Below are 23076 nucleotides of genomic sequence, written 5' to 3' on the forward strand. Positions count from 1 at the left end.
AAATGTCTCAATATCAACAAAATTTATTTTAATAACATCAATAATAATAACTTAATTAATAATAATTCATTAAGTTGCGAGGCGGAAGATCTGCAGTTACGCTAGATTGGTTTTTTTACATTAATCTCTTTTCAAACAATTTATCAGCAATATATCCGTTATGGTGAATCTTGCCTGACTGCATGTCTAAACCGCCGGGTCAGTGGAGTGTAAAAATTGTGGAAATTATTTCTCAGAAAATTAAGTCTTCAAATAATTATCTGCCAAATGGTTTCTTCTTCTTTTACCGGGTCAAATAATAATAATAAAATAAGTGAGTGCGTGTTGTGTTTTTTTCAAGTGCTTAATAGATATTTAGTACCTAGTGCGCGATTTTAAAATTTCGAGTTTCTAGTGAGTGCCAATGGGGGAAATGGAGAAGGGAATCGTGCTTTATGGGTCCGGATTAAAGGGTAAGTCAACAATAGCTTTTAATTTTTTAGAAAAATTTTACTTATTAAATTGTATTTAATATTTTCAACTAATTTAATAACACATTAAACTGATTTTGTGTTTCTTTATTTTCAGTAGGTCCGTGTAAGAAGAAGAGGCAAATTGCTACAAAGGGTAGCAGAAGAAGATGCCATAAAGGTTAGTGCATTTAGTTATTTTTTTAATTTTTTTGTTTATTGCAAAGTGAAGTGTGAGAATTTGTGATTTTTCTCTGCAACAGTAAGTATTTATTAAATTATGATAAAGAATTAATTGTGTTTTAGATAAAAAGTATTATTTGTCAAATTTAATTTCAAAACTTGTAAAAGACGAGTTCAAATTTACTTTGGATTTTTTACGTATTAAAGAAACATTGATAGGAAGAAAACCAAGTATTGTACGAATTTAATTTGTTTCCAGAATATATGGTTAATTTTTGTTTTGTTTCAGGAACTTCAATGACCAGTGAATGCGTGTTGTGTATTTGCGAGTGCTTAATAGACATTTAGTATTATTGTTATTACATATTTAGTGTTATTCAACTATTAATATGAATTAATTGTGTTTTAGATAAAATGTATTAATTTTAAAAACTTGTAATATTGTTAGAAAATGTCTCAATATCAACAAAATTTATTTTAATAACATCAATAATAATAACTTAATTAATAATAATTCATTAAGTTGCGAGGCGGAAGATCTGCAATTACGCTAGATTGTTTTTTTTTTTTACATTAATCTCATTTCAAACAATTTATCAGCAATAATATATCCGTTATGGTGAATCTTGCCTGACTGCATATCTAAACCGCCGGGTCAGTGGAGTGTAAAAGTTGTGGAAATTATTTGTCAGAAAATGAAAATAAATATCTGGCAAATAGTTTCTTCTTCTTTTGCCGGGTCAAATAATGATAATAAAATAAGTGAAGTGAAGTGTGTCAATTTATGATTTTTACAATAAAAAGAATTTACAAAAAAAAGTCTAAAATAAATCGTGCGCGAATGTGAATTGGTAGCACTGCATTCCCAAAAATTACAACCGCCAATCTTAAACTCAGCGAAGCAGGACAATTTCAAATTCTAAGTTGTATTAAAACAATAATTGGTTCATTAGAAACCCTTAATCGATTTTTAATCGATATTTTGTTTTTTAATTAGCGTTGGTGACGATTATATTACCAAAATTCAAAAACACCAACCTGACACAACAAAGTCTATTTGATAAAAACAAATAAATAAATAGTTGGTTAACACTCCTACCACTAATTTGCATTTTTCTACACTGACGACTGACGTTTGTTTCCTTTATTATTTTAAATGCTACCCACAAAGTACCCTTTAAAAATTAAGCATTTAAAGGTGAAAAAAGGGGTATTTAAAATTTTAACCGGAAAGATACATACAGAATAGCATCGAAATATTAAATATGATTTAAAATTTTAAACACCCTTTAAAATTGTTTGTATGTTTACAGAATAGGCCCTTTCAACTGACAAAAAATTAAGTTTAAAATCGTAATAATTCATCACACGTTTATCACCTTGTGCAAGAGAATTTTTAAATGATTCAATTCATTATCAGTAAAAGTAGATTCATTATATAAATAGGCAAGGATCATAATAAAAGCCTGTTTTATTTGCTGTTTATGTGACTTTAAAACAAGTTGTTTTATTTATACCAAACTAAGAAAAATACACAGAAAAGGTAGCAACATGGGGTCAAGAATTAAAAGTAAGTTCTCACTACTATATGAGGCTGTTGTTTTTAATTACATTCCGGGTGACTGTAAATGATTGTGATTTTTTACCTCAAGTTAAAAATTTGAAATTTTAGTTTGGCAACCTTGACTTTGAAATTCAAACGTCAAAATTTCATAGACAATTGTCATTTATTTGTGATTAGCAACTGCTGATTTAGCCACACCTGAAACATTCTGAGATAAGGATTCCTAATAATTCAGTGTAGCCAATAGAGTTTTTTGTCACAAACATTAATACTCACCCGGTGTTTATTACAGTATTAAAAAAAAAAACATTAATTAACGCTGTACTTGAAAACAAAAGATAAAATGATAAAAATTTAACTGATTTCATCACATTTTATGGTAAAAGGTATGAAAACGTATTCATTAAATACAAGAAAAGATTGTTTTTGTAGGGCTTGAAGAAGGAAATTCATCATTTTCGGTATTTTGTTCTATTTTTCTGTCGGTTTTTTTAAATTTGTTATTTTGTTCTCAACAGATCCATATACAAAGTGATCCACAATGACTGAATATCTTGGCAATCCTGACCCTAATTTTTAAAGCTTACCATTAAAGTACGCTTTTGATTAAGAACAATTAAACAATCTTGTACAGTTGTGGAATTAAAATTTCGGGCAATATTGTCATTTTCACAATGTAAACTCTAAAACAACCTTTACATTAATAACCTCATTTTTACTCTTGTCATGTTTATGTCATTTTGACTTAAAAATTGCGTCACTGACAGAAAAGTTTAATTGTTAAATGTCAGTCTTGAATAAGGCTCGGATTATATGCATGAAAAATTCGTAAAATATGCGCATATACAGGATGTCCCAGAGCTCCGTAATTCTTCGATTACTCTGACAGTAAAGAAGAACGAAATGCGATTTCCTTTGGACGATAGACATTAATTTTTTCTATGGTCCAAAGATATTTTCGTCATTAGAGGTAAATCCTATACAAGGTGATTCTTTTAGGGCCTATATTAGAAACTTTTTAATATATGCACGTATTTTCACAAAAATATGCACAAGATATTAAGAAATATACTCCAATATATACCAAATATGCATCGATATGCAAAACTTTTAGCAATAAAAAATCAAAGTTGGGTTAAATTTTTATCCTCGAGTACACTAAACTTTGTATTTTCGGCTTCTTGAACTGCACACGATAAATGAAAGAGAATAAATAAATTGGTTTTGCCTCAGACAAGTCATTGTAATTAAGCCTTTTCCAAGAAATCTGTACTTTTCAGATCACATCATTTATTTTTTTAAATGGCAACCTACCAAATAAAACATTTTTATCATGAAGGTCATGATCTAAAGAGGATTACAACTATCTACTTTATATTAAATTATTATTTTTTTATATAAATTGCAATTTTGACAACAAAAAACAAAGCAAAATTTTGTTCTTAAAATAAGAATATTTTTTATATTACTTTAATTTATATTAATTATTATTTTTTGGAAACAAATGATTTAAAAGAAACCGCTTATTTTGATACTTTATAAAACGAATTTACTCAGCAGGATACTAATTTTTTTGAGTTTTTGAGTGGCTTACGAATTACCGATTGTTTTCTCTTTAAAATATTTTGTAATCGGGTCATTTTTCTTAAACTACACAATTTTTAACTTGAACTGAATTTTTTAATCGGAAATTTGTGATTTGAAGAAAATATGCACAAATATGCAATATTTCCTAAAATATGCACGAAGTTGCCAAAATATGCATTTTTTATTTGGCTTATTTTAATAAAAAAAAAAACATTAGATACGCATCGAAAACTTACAATTTTGTTGATATACCTCTTAATAACAAATATGCATTTTGCATATAATCCGAGCCTTAGTCATGAATGACAGTAAAAGGTAGTTTACAGTGAACTTTTTCAAGTGACAGAAAAATACTGCCCGAAATTTTAATTCCGTAACTGTACGTCAAGTATTTGTCAAGCAAAACCGTACCCGGTTGTAGTATTTCAAATTATTAACAAAAATACGTTCAAATCTGTTGCCAACACTTAGTCTTTCTGGATAACTTCGTAGTAGCAAAATCTATTACATTTGAGGTTTTCTGTGGTATTTAAACATCTAAATTTTCATTTTAGCCACAATAAGTGTATGCATGAAGATTGTTACAATTGTATCGACTATTGTATTCCTTGGAGCGATGTTGTTTTTAAAGAATTTCCCAAATCGCAAGTCTCTTACATCACTACATCACCTACAATGGAGAAAAGTGCTGACGACATGACCACGTTTAAATTCATTTTGACGGAAGTTACTTACCTACTTACATTTATTTTCAAAGTTTGAAAATAAGGAAGAATGAGAGCTGTGTCTCTAATAAAAGCGTAAAAAATTATTGCATTAGGAATAAAAAATAATAAAAATGCAGTTTTTGAAAAGCCTAAACGTTAGAAAAATTAAGGTCAACACATTTCTTGGTAAAAATTAGACTTAGATCTGATAAATAAATTAGGAAAATCTGATAGATAACAATGATTTATTAGTTATCAAAGTGATAACAGTAAATGGGAGAGGCCCCAATAAGGCTCCGCATCTTTTAACAAGCTGTTCATTAAAACTTTATTGCAGAAGTTCGGATTTGTAATAAAATTTCCATTAAAAATTGACAATAATAAGAGACTTTAAAACCCTTATAACAATTTTAGTTCCCAAAGCAGCCCAAAAAAGTCTTTCTAATTTTAACACAATCACAAAAAAAATAATTCTCCTTAATTCTTCACCGTTCTGCCGCTCTACCAATTAAGCTAACAGGAAATTCCGCTTTATTTTCATCAAGTCTTCTAACTTGAAATCTGAACTCAGTTCTACATCCGCCACAGCCAGACTCGAATCTGATTTCTCTTGCAGTCTCGACGTCAAAGCATACGAGAGAAAATTCGCCGAGAACACTACTGGCGGACACCGGCACCGTGGAGGGACGTGGCAGGTCAACATTTCTCCCTCCACGGCGTACACAGAGCGCGCCTTCAAATTTAAAGTAGTTGATGAAAAACAGTCGGTTTTACTGTGTGAGATTCGAACTCACATCGTCAGAATACCGGAGTAAGACTCCAACTACTGAGCCACAGGAGAACATACAGAAGCAAGTGTCTCTTGATATCAAAATACTTAGAACAAGTTATTTAAGTCGATCATTGATAATAGCGTCAATTGTTTACTTTGGATTACACAAAAATAAAATACTGTGCAAAATTATTCAAAATTATGGAATAATTTTATTTATTAAAATTGAAAATATTCTCTTTTGCCAAAAATGCTCGAGCAGGTCAATTTTCTTTTAAAAAAATACAAAATTCTCAACTTGATTTAAAATTGTACGTTTGTTTATTGTTGATATTATTTCACTTTTATGGTGATTTTTTTTCGAAAACTTTATGCAAAATTTAATATTTTGGTGTTGTTATTTCGAGATCTGTAGGATTGGCTGAAAAATGTCGATTTAATTACTCAAAAACCAAAAAGTGTAGAATTTTCAATCAAGTTGAAAATTGTGTATTTGTGTAAGAAAATTAACCTGTTCCAGCATTTTTGCCAAAACAAAATATTTTTAGTTTTATTAAGATTATTCCATATTTTTGCGGCTCACTGTATAAAATAATTTGAAAAATAAAAACGTTAAGTAGCAAAACTTTGCAAAATATTTACCAGCAGTTTTTTTAGGAATCTATAAAACCGATTCCCCATTCTAATTATTACTTGAAAAAATGTTACAAATGTCCCTGTTAGAAATTTTTGCTTTCTTTGAAATTCCATTTTAAGGGCGCGTTACTGAAACGTCAGAACATCGTTTGAGTAATTCATTCAGATTTTTTTTATTTTAATTTTTTAATGAAATTTTTGACATACAGATTATAAAAATAATAAGAAAGAGGTTAGTGTAAAATTAAAATTTTATTTGAAATATTTATTCTCTTTTTAGATTAAATGTTGTTTCAAATAAAAAGTAATACAAACTACTTCATGTAGTTATATAACAACAGTCGGAAAATTAAGAAATGCAAACTTTGTTACGGAACTTGTTTAATTTTATATCTATAAAATTTTTAAAATTCAGATTCTTGGTTAAATTGTTTTTCAACAAGCTCACTTACTATTATTTATCACTAGCTATTTTAGACAATTGAATAAATAAACTAAATAAAGCCACACATTATCAGTATTGTTCAGATATTTTCAAGTTTGCTTCAAGTTAAGTCTTATAAGTAATACAATAGAAACAAAACAACATACAAAAACCATGGAAAATGGTAAGTGAAATTTTTGCATAAGATTTTCCATTGCTATCATTTTTTAGGTCATAAACTAAAAAAAAAACTAAAAAAGATATGTAAAAGTTGGATTAAAAAAGATTCAAAGGACATAGGAACAACCATATTTTTTGCGACAATGCTGGTTATGATGTTGTTTTTAAAGAACTAAAGAGGCCGCCAACTTGTCCCAATGATGACAAAAATTATAACATACAGGGTGAATATAAAGTATGGAACCAAGCGGTTTTATTTTTAATCATTTGCCTCCAGAAAATAATAATTAATATACATTAAAGTAATATAAAAAAAGTGATCGTATTTTCAGAAAATTAAAAATAAAGCAGATAGTTGTAATCCTTAGAGCATAGCTTCTATGAGAAAAATGATTTTATAGTGGGTTGCCATATAAAAAAATATTTTTTTTGTAGAACTCAAAAACAAAAGTAAATTTCGAAAAATTTTATTCTTGTTAAATCATCACATTTTTATAGTACTTTATCACTCATCAATTACTTTTTTCAAAAAATAAATAGTTCAAACAAAAAACGTTTGGTTCCATACTTTTTATTCACCTGGTATATATGAACGTATAAAAAAAATAATAAAATATTGAAAAAAAAACCACAAAATTTTATCAATACCCTTATCATGTTTGTTTTATCACTGATATCAGTAATATCAAATATTTCACACTTAAAATAATTTAATTCTCTATAACTTTGTTTTTGCTTTGCTTGTTGGGCATTTGTACTTTTTCTAATCTTTTACACTTTTTTCTTTTTATTACTATTTAATTTTCTCCACAGCTTCTCAACTGAAAACGGTTGAGAAAAGTACAAATCTTCTAACATGATAAAAAAAAGTTCCGTCCATAAAATCAACAAATTTTAAACACTCGCTTCGTTTGTTAGAGCAATACTGAAATCTTGAAATTTGCCAATTTACCTGAAATTCAGCGCTAGTCGCACATACTCGAGCCGATTCTCAAACGTGATCCTCTTATACTTCGTACTGAGCGGTACATCACTCCCACAGGATGACGGTGTCGAGAACGGCATTTCCAAATTCTGGAATAACGGTTCCTCCATCCCCATCTCCCTAATACACAACAAACCGGGAACATAATCCCTATCAATTTCAGTTAAATCAGCTGGAGTCAATTCCATCCCAGCCAATTGCTTCCAAACCGGCTCAGCAAGATTCAAACTCAACGGTGAACCAGTCCGTATCGCAATCCCCATTAAAACACCCAAAAATCGAAACATATTCAAATGTAAACAACTCTTCGCTGTGGGATTTAAAATGAAACAGTCTCGATTAGGCCCGGCATCATCCCGCCCATTAGGGGTGGGTATAAGCAACGGGAGGGAACCATTTTGTAACTCATCGCACATTTCTGCGATACTTTCACTATAACCACCCCCACAATCATCGACACTTTCACCAACAAACTCCACTTTCCATACTCGATGTGGCAATGCTAAAGTTTCCGATGTCAAAAGTGGTAATTTAGTTACCATTTGACCAAAAACTGATTTCATTCCATCAACTCCTGCAAGGCCCCCACGTGACCTTGACCGTTTCACTTGTATTCTATTTAATTCAATGACAGGTCCGTGATGCTTATCACGCACCATCGTAGCCTGAACCACTTTCCTAAACGTTGCCTCCTTGATAGTGTAAATCAAAATACTCCTCAATTCGTGGAGGGAATCAGACCCGGTGATTGGAAACATTGTAATACATGGACAAATCAACTCGGCGAAATAATACAGTAGTACCAACCGTCGATGTAGGACCCAAGTCGGTATATCTTGTAAAAGATCGTACTCAAGTGGCGCCACTGATGGTAAACGGGCACACGCCGAACTAGCATTATTAGTTGACCAGGCGAGAGTATGTGCCGAACCACAAGCCACATTTGTAATTTTTTTCCCCTTCAACAAAACAAGTAATTATAATCCATTACATTGAAATTGGCATAACAGTAGGCCATGATTGTGTAAACCGCGCTTTAAATGTCAAAGAGTGAAAAAAGTGAGATTAAGATAATTTAAATTTGATTTCTAAAAAACTCTCAGTAGTTTTATGAGGGTTTTTTTTTCCATAAAAAGTTTAACACCCTGTTCCATCCTTTTGTAGGTGTAGTTTTAACACCAAAAACTATACTCTTTTTCATATTAATGTGCATCAAGTAGCTTCTAAAAATTTCGAGTTTTGAAGAAGACTATTTATAATTATAATTTGGAAAAATACTGGGAATAACAAACAAGCAACGAAAACTGAAAAAAAAAAACAAATGCAAATGTCAGTCATATCAGTTCAACAAACCATGTAAGTAAGTAATCAAAGAAAACCAAAAATCCCATCTGCTATTATCAGTGTTGCCAGGTTTGGTGAAATTTCACCCGTTCTGATGATTTTTTTACTAGTTTAATGATTTGGTAAAAACTTTTGTAAAAATTCGAATTTCTGATAATTTTTTTGGAAATATTTTTTTTAAATCGAGTATTCGCTCAAATGTTGGTAAAATTAATTAATTTGATTTTTTAATTATTGATATAGTAAATTCAGTCAAAAATGATGACACTATTTTTTTGTATTATTTTGAGCATTTTACACGTTTTTTAGCCATGCAGAATTTCAAATACTAAGTTTTCCTCAAAAACAAGTTGAAAAATCGAGAAATAGTTTTTTTTCTAAATGAAGTTGAAAAATCGAAAAACAGTTTTTTTTCTAAATGATATTTCATTTAACAAGATAAAAAATCGCTAAAATGGGTCAAAAACTACATAATTTTTTCTATTTCTTAGCGCTTTAGTACGTTTTTAGCCAGAAACAAAACTATTTCGCAAAATTTCGTTAATAACAAACCAAAAATTTATCAAATTAGGCCAAAAGTGTGTTATTTTTGCATTTTTAGAGTGTTCAGCACGTTTTTAAAATACATTCAAATTTTTGCTAAAACTTACTGAAAAATTACCAAATTAGATTAAAATTGAATCATTTTAGCTCGATTTAGTTCGTTTTTGAACCAGAGACTCATTTATTTTGCAGGATATTGTCAAAACAAGCTTAAACACAACAAAAATAAATACGTTATTTCGTTTGTTTCATTCGATTTAGCTCTTTTTGAGTCAAAAATAAGAGAAGAATTACAAAATATGATCGAAAATAGTGTTAATTGCAAGATTTTGCTAAAACAAACCAAAAATACATCAAATTAAGTCATTATTGTTGCCTTTATCAAGTGTTTAAGCATGCTTTTCAAGTAAAAACGTAAATATCGGCTGGCTGTAAATAATTTGGTGTCAAATTTAAAATTTAATTTGGCAACCTTGACTTTTAAATTTAAACGTCAAATTTTTATAGGCAATTGTCATTCATTTGCGACGGGCGACTGCTGCAGCGTCACCTGAAACTTTTTGATATAACAAAGTTAAAAAGATTACCACTAATTTAGTGTTGCCAACAGATATTTTGTCACCCGGTATTTCGCAAAATTTAATTAATTAAAAACTAACCAAAAAATTATAGAATTAGACTAAATGAAATAGCGTTTTACTTATTTTTGATTTTTTCGAGCGTTTAACCACGTTTTTGAGCAGGTTTGCGCGATTTATATAAAAAACGTGCTTCTTTGACAGTACTAAAAAAACAATCATATAATTTTAATCAGTTCAGATCTGGTGAATTTAATTGTTTTGAGATGGCAACACTGGCTATTATACCAGGGACATGCGCAGGGCTACAAACTTATAGCCACCCATTATGACAATTTAAATTAAATCTACGATACAAGTGCAAATTTCAAGTTACAGGTACCTGTAATGCCGATACTAGTCTCGGTCTTTGAATGGCATTAGTTGTATCATCACCCAATTGCCCCTCATCGTTATCACCCCACGTAAACACTTCTCCTTCATCGGAACAAGCAACACAATGCAAGGAACCTGTTGCAATACTAATAATTTTTTTACCCTGTAAAGCGGCTACTTTTTTCGGTCTTCGGACATGTTCACCGGTACCATGACCCAATCGGTGATAATCACCTTTCCCCCTTTAAAAAACAAATTAAAATTCGGTTAAACCAAACCGATTTTTACCAAGTATAAACGCTTCCAGAGCGTGTTAAAGCGACAGAAAACTGTGACCCACACTCGACTTTAATCACCCCTAAACCGGCCAAACTTTCGATTTTCTTAGGAACTTTGCATCCATCTGAGCCACCACGACCCAATTTACCATAATCACCATCACCCCACGACCATACATTATCATCGTCGGTTATACACAAAGTCTGTGCATCACCTGAACCACAAGCGACATCTATAACTTTATAACCGACTAATTCTTCAATCAGTTTCGGTTTTAACTGATCTTCACTGTCACCATGACCTAATCGGCCGTATCGACCCTTCCCCCACGTATACAACTGACCTGTGCTTGTTACTGCAGCACTGTGAGCCCCCCCACATGCAATATCAACAATTTCATAACCTTGTAACGCTTCAATTAATTTCGGTGTTTCACAAGCTCTGAAAATTACAAATGAAATTATGATTCGTTGAGTGAAACATCTTACAATCGATTTCCATGACCCAATTTCCCATCATCCCCTTCACCCCATGAATACACATCATTATCGGCCGATAAAGCCAAGCAGTGTTTTCCACCCGAATTGACTGCGATTTTTTTTATAAAAACGTGTTGGATCGATTCTAGTAAAGTTGGAACTAAAACCGAATCGGTTCCCCCTATACCCAATCGTCCACCGGCACCGTAACCTAAATTTTTCATTAAAAAACTTCATTTTGAGTTTATTTAAACTCACCAGTGGCGTAGACTTTCCCATCAGCCGTTACTGCAAATAAAGTTTGTTCTCCTCCTACCAATTGCACCGGTCTTAGAGTCGATAAGGCTTCACAAGGTGTGGGTATTTTGACTTTAGCGCCCTCTATACCCCCCAATTGGCCGCGGTGGTTGTGGCCCCAGCCGTAAATCGTGCCAGAACCGCCCCACGACAAGGTCCAATCCTCGGGACGTCTGCAAAAAACAATCTCTTTTGGTCAAAAAAAATAAATAAATAAACAAGCTCATTCTGTTGACATGACGTGTGAAACAGCCTTTAGAAAGAGCTGAACTTTCAAATAAACAATAAAATGACAAAAATTCGAATTGTAACGAAAAAAAGGATATAAACGCTAAAAAGGAGAACAAAGTCATGATAAAGACAGAAAAACAGAGAAGAAAAACAAAAAACTGAAAAGAAAAACCATAAAGAGAAAAATAAAAGGAGTAATTACAAAAATAAGTATACATAAATTAAAAGCTGGAAATAAACATTTTTCGATACGAAAAAAATAGGAGAACAAGGTCATTCTACTGACATGACATGTAAAACGGCCTTTAGATAATAGCTAATAATCTTATTTTCAACTTGTCACAATGATGTTCTTGTTATTTTGACATTTTGAAATACATCAAATTTGACGTTTTGGAATGTCAAATTTGACGTTAAACCATGCTTCACATTGATTTTTCAGAAAGGGTTAAAAATTTGATGTCCCATATTTTATTTTCCAATTGAGGAGCAGACTTTCAAAAAGTAGTTTGACCAAATTTGCATTTTTGCGGGAGAGAACAAAAACTGTCTTTTTGAGAAATAATTTTAATTTTTTATATCAGTGACAATAAATGTGAAAAAATATGTACAAATTGAACACAATTGGACACTAATTTTACGGCCGGAGTACTTAGGCATTAAAAAAAAACTTTAAAAACCTTTATCTCAATTCACAAAGGCATGGACAAACTGCATTTTGAAAGTCTGCTCTTCAATTGTAAAATACTGAGCAAAATATTTAGAGCATTAAACAACCAATAGATGACACTGGTAGAAAACAAAATCAAAATTCAAAAACACAGCAAGGTCATTCTGTTGACATTATACAGTATGTCCCCGGATTGGGTTTACAAGAGGAAAATTTTTTATCTTTGATTTTAGGCCGAAACTGCAAAGGAAAAACATTTTTTGCTTCACCTGAAACGAGCAAATCTGTACTTAAAACTTCATTATTCTGAATCAGTGAAAAGAAAAGTAAATTTTTCTCTTGATTTTGGACTTATTTTGGAATAATAATTTTTCTCTGCTTTTTAAGTCTTATCACATTAATTATTTGAGAACTATAACACTTTGACAATTAATTTATTAATTAAATAATGATAGTTCTTGTTAAAAATGACTTTGGTTTTTACCTTAAAGCTGTTTCTTTGAGTTGCTGTTTATTAAAGTTATGTTTTTCACAAACATTTTTATTATTTAACTTGCGTAAACTCATTTGTAAAAGTGATATCATTGTCAAAATAATACAACCGCCAATGTGATCGGACTTAAAAAGCAGAGAAAAAATATTTTAAGGCCAAAATCAAGAGAAAAATGAACTTTTCTTTCAAATGAGTTAGAATAATGAAGTTTTAATTACAGATTTGCTGGTTTCGAATAAAGCAAAAACTTTTGTTCCTTTGAAGTTTTGGCGTAAAATCAAAGATAAATTTTTTTTCCTCTTGTAAATTCAATCCGGGGACATATTGTATATAAAACGGCCCTTTGATAATAACCTCACTTTCAAGTTTCAACTTATCAAGATATTCCTGTCATTCTGACATTAAAGTCTGTTTTACGGTGAATTTTAAGAAAAGTGTCAAAATTTTAATGTCTATTTTTTTTAATTAAAAACATACTAGGTCGGGCATTAAACAAATAATAATGGCAATGGCAATTACAGCAATTACAAAAAAAAATGAGAAAACCGAACTAAAAATCAAAAGAAGAACAAGGTCATTGTGTTAACATGTGAAACGGGCCTTAGATAATAATCTCACTTTCAACTTGTCACAATGATGTCCCTGTCATTTTGGCATTTTGAATGACAAATTTGACGTTTTGAAATGTCAATGTCAAATTTGTCGTTAAAGCATGCTTCAGTGATTTTTCAGAAAGCGTAAAAAATTTGATGTCCCACATTTTATTTTTTAATTGTAAAATCACAGATTAATATATGGTAAAATACTGAGCAGGAAATTTAGGGCTTTAAACAACCAATAGATCACACTGGCAGTGTCAAGAAATTGAGAAAACAAAATCAAAAATCAAAATTACAAAACAAGGTCATTCTGTATTGACATTACATGTGAAACAGCCCGTAGATAATAACCTCACTTTCAATTTGTCACAATGTTCCTGTCATTTTGACATTTTGAAATGTCAAATTTGACGTTAAAGCCTGATTCACAGGAAACTATCAGACAGTGATGACCCATTTTTGTTATCCTCTGCTAATTTTCTCCAAAAATTCCAACTCACCTGTTCAACCAAATCAGCAACTGTTCATCATGTTCCTTTTTGAAAATATCGTGACTTTCGTGTTCCCAACACCCATCAGCGTTCGTATCAGCTAATTTTTTTCGTACCTCTTGACAAAAATTCGCCGGTAATACAGTTCTATGTATTAGTGATTTGGCGACACGTGACGCATGACAATACTTTCGAAACCATGACCATTTATGGTTGTCAACAAGACCGACCATTTTGTCTAATTCCAAATCACAAGCTAGAGCTACTAAAACCTGAAGCGAAAAAAAAACAACAAATGAGTGTCTCTATTGGACAATAATAGTGACTGACCTTGAAAAAGTCCGAATGCATGAGATGTAGTCCAGCCCGGACTGAAACATCCTCATATTCGTATTGCCTCAATAATGCTTGTGGTAACTCCTCTAGTAAACTCCCTAATGCACTATCGGGCGCTTTCAATTGTTCCAACTGTAGACTAACCTCCAATTTGGCATCTTCGCCCACTAGTAGGCGGTGCAAACGCTGCAACGCCCACATACGTTGACTCGCCGATAAGAAACTTAGTTGCGAACAGGCGGCCAACGCAGCAGCCAATCGCGACATAAGTGCCGAATCAGCCATCGGATACAACCGTGAATCCAGCAAACACATCACCATATCCATCGACGGTTGACTCAAAACGGCCCGATCTGACCCGATCTCATTCGGACTATGATTCGACATGACTGGATACACCGTAAATCTCCACCCCCACCCATTCACTGAACTGTCACTAGTAAAAGTCCATCGTAGTTCGTCGCCAGGGATGCGCAACTCAGCCGACCAATCACCCCACTCTCTCCCAGATCTAGTCGCCACGACTCGGCCAGTTCCGTCGGTGATTTGCAACGGATCGTGACGTCGTTCAGTCGAACATCGCCGATCGAACTCGACTCGGAGCGCATCGGCACCTGGGAGTCTCACGTGACCACGAAGTGTGATATCATCGATATATGGATGACTGGATTCTTGGACGACGGGGTGGGGAGTGCTTGATAGTGATTGGGTGCTGTTTGCAGTGTCTTCTAATTCGGTTACGCATAATTCGAGAAGCATTGCACCGATTGATTTATTCGAACTGCCGAGAGTGATTAAGACTGTTGACAGAATTTCTTTAGATTGGTCGTCTTCGATTCGGTCAGCCACGGCCAACTTGAGTAAATCGACTAACAAACGAGCATCGTTTTCGGTTAGGAGGGATGTGAATTCGTCTAAACCGGCTATACCACTGTCACCAATCACCTAAATTGAGTTTTTTTCATCAAAAAATAATTATTATTATCAGGGTTATTACCTCGGCATGTGATGTTAGAGTGGCAGCAATGACAGACATCGCACTTGTTGACATTCGAGAGTGCTTTGATGACATACTCGCCGAACAACTGCTCGCTGTCATTGACTGGATGAGAGCCAATGGGTTTTCCTCCGTTTCGGGGGTGGTCTGATGGCTCTGCAAATAAAAGTATAAAAAAATATACAGAAAACAAAAATCAAAAATATATTTGTACTATATATAGCCCTACTAACTTTATTACTCAATATTTCAAAGACTATGCATCGTAGAGTATTTTAACTTGTTGCATTTTTCAGTTGTTCAGCGCTTAATTTTACGTCTAAAAGGCCATATTTCAAGCGATTTTACGGCTTATTAAAGTAAATTAACTATTTTTACGATTTTACTACCGCTCACCTTCAAAAAATTCGGAATTTTTTAAATTTGACCCACTTTTTTGAGTCTTTAGGACCTCTAGAAAATAATGTTAAAAATGTTATATAAATTCGGCTATAACTTCAAAACTATTACGAATTTTGCAGTTTTCTCGGCGGCAATCGATTTCCTAGAACATTTTACATATGTATGCATAAAAACATTATAACCTTTGAGGTACAGTTTTCCCGCAATTTACAAAATAAAAAAAAGTAAAAATTTGTTAATGAACTTTTTGCGATAACTCTAATAGTTACGCCAGAATCGCTGTTTAAAAAGTAAAAATTGTCAAAATTATGAAACTTTAAATGGGTTTTTCTAAGAAACTACAGGGTGCGCCAGAACTCGCGCCCCAGAAATTTTTTTTTAAGTAAAGTAAGATACCAGAAACATGAAAAAAATGTTTAAAAAATTCTATCTGTCAAAAAATAAATGTCAAATTTTTTTGACATTTGACATTTTTTATGTGTGCGCCAGAACTCGCGCCCCAGAAATTTTTTTTTAAGTAAAGTAAGATACCAGAAACATGAAAAAAATGTTTAAAAAATTCTATCTGTCAAAAAATAAATGTCAAATTTTTTTGACATTTGACATTTTTTATGTATATTTAATGATACTGATAATCTTGTATATTTTTATATTATTTTGTATTTTTTATTTGCTATAAATTATCCATTTAATGGATTATACTTCCGAGTCCAGAGCCATTTTTAGTTTTCGTAAAAAAGTCATCTCAAAAACTAAGAGTCCTAGATCAAAACGGTAGCGCATACACATAGTATTTGTACACGTCAATGCAATGAGTAATTAAAAAAGAAAGAAATAAAAAAATGAGAAATTAAATGACAGAAAGAAATTTAAATGTAACGGACAACTCAACAATGAAAAAAAAAATATTATAGAGAATGAAAAGAAAACAAACAAAAAACAAGCTAGGACGAAAAAGAGAGAAAAATAAATAAGACTCAAAAAAAAAAAGTAAATTAACACCTACAAAAGCTACAAAAAGAGAAAAAAAGTAGAAGAACTTTAAAAATTAATTAAAGAAAACAAAAAGCCAGAAAAAACAGAAAACCCTAAAAAATGTCAATAAAAAGAGTTGGGACAAAAGCAAAAATTTACCTGCGCAAAAGCTATAAAAAGATACTGAATAAAAAATAAAAGGAAAATCTAAAAAGAGAGTAGAAATCCAAAAACTAGGCATGAGAAAACGAAAGTTAGAAGAATGAATCGAAAGTACAAAAAAAATTGATAGTAGAAAAAACTGCTAACTGAACGATAAACGCTAAAAAAAAGTATAAAAACAGTGATAAAGCCACGAAAACAAAAGAAAAACAAAAGCTACCAAAAAACTAAAAATAGAAACCAGAAAAAAGAAAAATTTATTTTAAATAAAGCCACCAGGAAAAAAAAACTAAAAAGAAAGGCCACAAAGCACATATGAAAAATAAAAAAGCTATATTAAAAAAAAACAAAGATAAGAAGAAGTCCAAAAAGTAAGTTAATAAAAGCAAAACAAAGTACAAGGCTCAAGTAACTAAAAATTGTCAATAAAAAAAGGCGAAAAGAGGCAAAATAGTAGAATAGTCAATTAACTGAAAAAAACTAAATAACTAAAAACGAAAAGTAATATAATACTTAAAGACAAAAAAAAAATAAAATAAATAAAGTAATAAAAATGTATAACACGAAAACTAAGAAAAAAGAAACTTCATTTACAAAAACACTGTATATGTTTACATTTATTTTTTCTACTTTTAATTTTGTTTTATTTTGACTTACATTAATTCCGACCATTTCCGTCATGGAGACCGGCGCTTCGCCCCCTCCTAGCGTAATCTCTCCATCCTTATTCACCAACGATCCCCCACCACCACCAATCGAACGTTCATTGGGCGAATCCAAAGTCCCCGTCTGCTTGGCATTTGTATTTTTCATGTTGGTATGACTACACAAAGCTTTAACAATTGCCTGTCGCAACTGTTGTATATGTATCGCATTGAGTATATGTTGCAACGCTTGCTGTTTCGCTGTATTACTTTCCAACGACATAACAATACTACTCAAAGTCGGTGTATTTTTACTATTTTGTCTACTCAAAATCTTCTCCCCTTCATACAATCTCAATATAGACGCACCTAACGGATCCTTAGCCACAGGAAATATCACCGGTTCAACCTTAGACACCACTTGAGTATCTTGCAACGTCCACGCAATCGAATGTGAACTTCCACAAGCGACTCGATTAATATGAACATCTTCAAGGCCATGAACCAGGGCCGGCTTCCGGTTAACAATAGTCGTACCGTTACCTTGTTGGCCATGGTCGTTGTCACCCCATGCATACACTTGCCCCGTATCGGTGACAGCCAAACAATGTAGGGCCCCCACGGCCACATGAATCACTTTTTTGTCCTTGAGCGACTCGATAACTGTCGGTTTTCGCACATGTTGGTCCGACCCGTGCCCCAATCGAAAATAATCCCCCTTGCCCCACGTCCAAACCTCACCATTTTTCGTCAAAGCGAGCGAAAATTGCGCCCCACATTCAATCTGTACCACATCAAGGGTATTCAAACGTTCGATGTTATGAGGGATGTTGCAACCCTCGGATCCGCCTCGGCCCAACTTCCCAAAATCCCCATCCCCCCATGAAAACACCCATCCCTCGTCTGTCAATGCAAGAGTTTGCGCGTCACGACTCCCACAAGCCACTTGGATGATTCTATGACCGACTAAAGTCTTAACTAGTTTCGGTTTTAGTTGCGTTATGTTGTCACCATGTCCTAAACGGCCGTACTCCCCCAACCCCCATGTGTACAACTCCCCACTACTGGTGATCGCAGCCGAATGTGAACTCCCACATGCAATATCACGGATTTTTTTACTTCGTAAAACTTCGATCATTTTCGGCTTGTCGAGATTGAGACGATTACCGTGTCCTAATTTACCGTCCTCGCCTTCACCCCATGAGAATACTTTACCGTCGAGGGTTAGCGCCATTGCGTGTTTACCGCCGGAATGAACGGCAACTTTTTTAATAACGTATTGACTTAAAAATGGAATGGGGCGAGGGTAAGGAACGTTGTTACTGTGGCCGAGGCCGAGACGACCATTGGTACCTTCACCACATGCATATAACTAAAATTTAAAATTGTTATTTTCGAATTTTGAATATATTTTTGTATTACTTTTCCTTCGTGTGAGACAATAAAAAGTGATTTGGAACCGCCAGCTATGTGGATTGGCCATAGTTGACTTAAGAAATCTGATTGGACGGGGAGTTTGACCTTGGAACCTTTCATGCCGCCCAATTGGTCTTTGTCGTTGAGGCCCCAGACGAAGACGCGACAGCCCACGGTAGAAGACGGCTCTCCGGTCGAGTCTTGAGCTAAAAAAACATTTTTAAAAAGGAAAAAGAGAATCTAAGAAAGGGTTTGAAAGAAATACAGAAAATTAGTATTGTGAGCTTGAACAGAATCAATGAAAACTAGAAACTTTGTTTCAAAGACAGTTCCATGAGTTTCAACTAATGTCGGTAATGTAGATTTCTTTACATCTCAACATTTCTTTATAATTACGCATTGTTATAACATGATTTCTTGTTTTTTGTTCACAGTATTTTACTATGCGTTTGTAGTTTGAAAATTGTTAACAATATTGACAGTTCCTTTGTTTCTTTTCTTTTAAATGTTATTTTATACTGTGTAATTATAAAGAAATTATATACTACATAAAAAATTTAAAATTATTAATGATTTTATTCCTCATAAGTTTAAAATAATAGTAACAAAAAAATCTCTAAATATTCCAAAGTTTCATGAAACTTTATAACACAAAAGAGAGCTAATGAAAAAAGCAATTTAGAATAAAAATAAAAAAAAAAGATAAATTCTGTAAATATTAATGAATAAAGAACAAAAGTTATCCATTATCCAATTAAAAAAAAAAAAACATCACTAAAAATTGAGTAAGTACTAAAGACACAAACCCGAAAAAAAAACTACCACCAAGAAAAAAAAAACTTAAAACACAGAACAAAAATCTGGAAAAAGAGTAAAAACAAATTTAAAAAAAAATAATAAAAAGCCAAAAAGTATGTGTGAAAAAAAGAAAGAAGCTCTAACTTCTCTTCAAAAAGAAAAAAAAACAAACCCTAGTAGGTTGGAAGAATGAATTGACAGTAGAAAAAAAACTTCAAAAAAAAAGGCGCATGTATGTATACAAAAAGAATTAATTTAAAAAAATACGAAATTAGTGTAAAAAAATTGGAAAAAAGTTGCAAAAAGGAAAGTAGATCAATGTTTTTCCAATAAAAATAAATAAAAGTTGAAACATTGTGACTGGACGCAGGAAGTCTGAGCACAAATGTGACAAAAAGCTAAAGTTAAAAAAAGAAAAATGTTAACAAAAGTCATAACAAAAACACGAAAACAAAAAAGAAAAACAAAAGCTAGTAAAACAAAACAAAGGCCTAAAAAAATAAAAAAATAAAGACAAAAAAAAAGAAAAACAGTGAAGTAGAGGGTAACAACGAAAAAAATTAAACAGAAGCAAAAGTTCTCCTGCAAAAGAAAAAAAAGACTGAAAAGAAAATCCACATAGAGAGACATAATAAAAAAGAAAAAAGCAAAAAAAACGGAATTAAAGAAACAAAAAAGAAAGTAAAGTTCAAAAAGCAACTATTAAAAAAGAAAGGAGTTCTAACTTCTCCAAAAAAAAAAAAAAAAACAAAGTACACTGCTAATTGAACGATAAATACTGAAAAAACTACAATCAATTTCAATTACTTACTTTTACAATCAAAATTAGTAAAAAATAGAAAAAAAAGTCATAAAGAGCAAGTAAACTAATGTTTTTATGACTGGAGGCAAGAAGTCTGTACACAAATACAACAAAAAGCTAAAGTTAGTAAAGTAAGAAGAATGTTAAAACAAAAGCCATAATAAAAAAGACATAAAAGCAAAAAAAACAAACGCTATCAAAAAAACAACAAAAAAAAAGATAAAGAAATTGAGAAACAACAAAATAAGAAAACAAAATGTCATAACAGAATTGAAAAACAAAAGGAGAAGCTAAAAAAAAAACACAGAATTAGTGCAAAAAATTAAAAAGTTACAAAAAAGAATGTTTTTATCGCCACTTACCAACATTTGCCGCCGTCACCATCCCCGGTATTTGTTCCTGATTCAAATCCCAATCATTGGCAAGAAACGAAACTGAAGTTTTCAATTCTCCATACGACTGTCTTCTCACACCAACAATTGTCATTCCGTGTATTTTACAATCAATACCATTATTCCGACACTTGGCTATATTAATCTCAATAATTGAATAGTACTATAAGAACAAAAAACATAACCACCATTTCCAACAACCCCTCACTTTACCTTATCCAAATTTGACAATAAAATAACCGAAGTATCGTGACTTTTAACATTAATTACGTTTAACTCTTGTAGAGAATTTAGTGTTGACCCTCCATTCACCACAATGACAGACGGCATATAGCTGTTATCGGCCGGATCAACGCCAAGTTTAAGACTTTTTATCACAACGTCTGGATAGATTTCAAGTCTAATCCAGTGCTGTAACCCCAAAATTTACAAAAAAAAAAATTAAGTAAGAAATCAAATACCTTTCCCTGACTACCACAACTCTGCCATACCGACCCTGGAATCTCAAACTTGGCGGCATATTTCGACGATACAGTCACATTCCTCACACATTTACCCCAATCACTGATCAACTCACCCTCCCCATCGAAAGTGTCATGTCGGCAGTACTTCCCCGCTTTTCCCGCATAAATTTCCACCCCTCCTAAACAAAAATTAGTACATTTCTCACCCTCATTCTCCCCTACCTGGCTCATTTATCCTATTAAACGAGTGTTTATGGTTCCTCTTCGTATAGAAACAATTCTCACAATAATCAAAATTATCACAAACTTTACATTTAAATCTTGGACCAGAAATTGGTACCACACAACAACCATTACAAGCGACACCTTCATGACACGATGGTACCACTTCGATTTCTGACACTAAACCCAACCAATTTTGTTGTTTGGGAAAGTCAACTTGGACGTTTTGGCCATTGGGTGAAATACCGGCAACAACACCGATACTGTCATGCGTCACGTGACCCCATTTATACCTAGGTGTCGACACTGTCGACTTCACCCGAACTTTATCACCGACTTTTAACGTTGATGGTGATGGTACCGAAGGTGGGAAACCCAATAATTCAACTTGAATGAATCTCACCCAGTAGGTACTGACGCGATGTTGCCAATTTACTTGTAAGTTGAGATCGTGGAGGCCTTCCCGATCAACTTTGACGACTTTTCCAATGTCGCCAAGTTGCACCTCTTCGTAACTTTTGCAACAGCGCACCAACATACCCACTTCGACGTTATCACGCACATACATTGCATACTCATCGTTTGATAAGAATTGTGAACGTCGTAAATATGTCTGTGTTTGTGATGAAAAGTCGCCGGAAAATTGAACGAAAGGTTGCATGGCATTGCCATTATCGTACGATACTGACTCAGTATCAGATTCGCACACTGAGCTTGAGGAATCAGTATCAGAAATTGCCGTTTCGGGGTGTTCCAACAACCACGTGACGATTGACTCAGGGGTTGTCAAGCTCTCAGGACCGATTGCTACAACAAATCGATTAGAAATAAACTACTCCAAATAATTAAAGGTTTAAGTTTCTAGTTTTGAGATCTTTTGAGAAAATTTTTTGTAGAAACAGAAAAGAAAACACAAGCTAGAAAAACATAACAAATAGTTATTTATTATACAAGACAATAAAATTTAATTTTATCTTTGAGAGCAATTTAGCGTCGAGGCGTCAGCCGAGACGATAATATGCTCGGAAAGATAATGAAAATTTTATCGTCGTGTACAATATAAAATTTTATTCAATCCTCACTAATTTTGTAGTCACAAAAGTCACAAAAAAAGGCAAGAAAACATGTTAAAAAATGTTAAAACAAAAGCAATAAAAGACAAACAATTAAACAGGAAAAAAAAACATATTAATTAAAGAAAATAAAAAGCCATTAAAATAAGGAATAACAAAAAAAAACAAAAGTAAAAGTTCATTTGCAAAAGAAAAAAAAATAATTGAAAAGAAAAGTTTGAAAGAGAAAAACAAAGAAACTAAAAATAAGAAATTTATATATTGAAAAAACAAAAAAAGAGAAGGTAAAAACATGAAATAACGAAAGTTGAAAGAACTCTGAAAAATAACAACAAACATCGGAAAAAATACAAATTAATTTACCTAACAATTATAAAGTTACAAAAAATCCAAGACAAATATGTTAAAAAATGAGATATCTGACTTTTAATTAAAAAAATCCTTTTCCTTTTGTCTTTGATCATCATCATCAACAAACCGTTTTCTCAGACCGATTGATCAAAGTTTTACAAAAGAATTAAAGGAAA

General features: G+C 32.4%; 1 protein-coding gene across 7 annotated transcripts in view; it reads right to left on the reverse strand.

Moving 5' to 3' along the window:
• LOC123009926 (E3 ubiquitin-protein ligase HERC2) overlaps positions 1–23076 on the reverse strand; it is a 56448-nt gene that overhangs the window by 5575 nt on the left and 27797 nt on the right. For all 7 annotated transcript variants that reach the window (XM_044406506.1, XM_044406511.1, XM_044406509.1 and 4 more), the window contains exons 18-31: positions 21477–22283; positions 21252–21433; positions 21004–21201; positions 20761–20953; positions 18805–19004; positions 17396–18754; positions 15200–15355; positions 14197–15147; positions 13876–14138; positions 11344–11555; positions 11095–11296; positions 10616–11047; positions 10335–10569; positions 7455–8446 (exon numbers count right to left, since the gene is read on the reverse strand). In XM_044406506.1, the coding sequence (XP_044262441.1) occupies positions 7455–8446; positions 10335–10569; positions 10616–11047; positions 11095–11296; positions 11344–11555; positions 13876–14138; positions 14197–15147; positions 15200–15355; positions 17396–18754; positions 18805–19004; positions 20761–20953; positions 21004–21201; positions 21252–21433; positions 21477–22283 (6382 nt within the window). The remainder of the gene's footprint in view (positions 1–7454; positions 8447–10334; positions 10570–10615; positions 11048–11094; positions 11297–11343; positions 11556–13875; positions 14139–14196; positions 15148–15199; positions 15356–17395; positions 18755–18804; positions 19005–20760; positions 20954–21003; positions 21202–21251; positions 21434–21476; positions 22284–23076) is intronic.

This window comes from Tribolium madens, unplaced genomic scaffold (assembly GCF_015345945.1).
Source record: "Tribolium madens isolate multiple individuals breed KSU strain unplaced genomic scaffold, Tmad_KSU_1.1 Scaffold_7;HRSCAF=85;Tcas5.2_LG10, whole genome shotgun sequence".
NCBI classification, from domain to species: Eukaryota; Metazoa; Arthropoda; class Insecta; order Coleoptera; family Tenebrionidae; genus Tribolium; species Tribolium madens.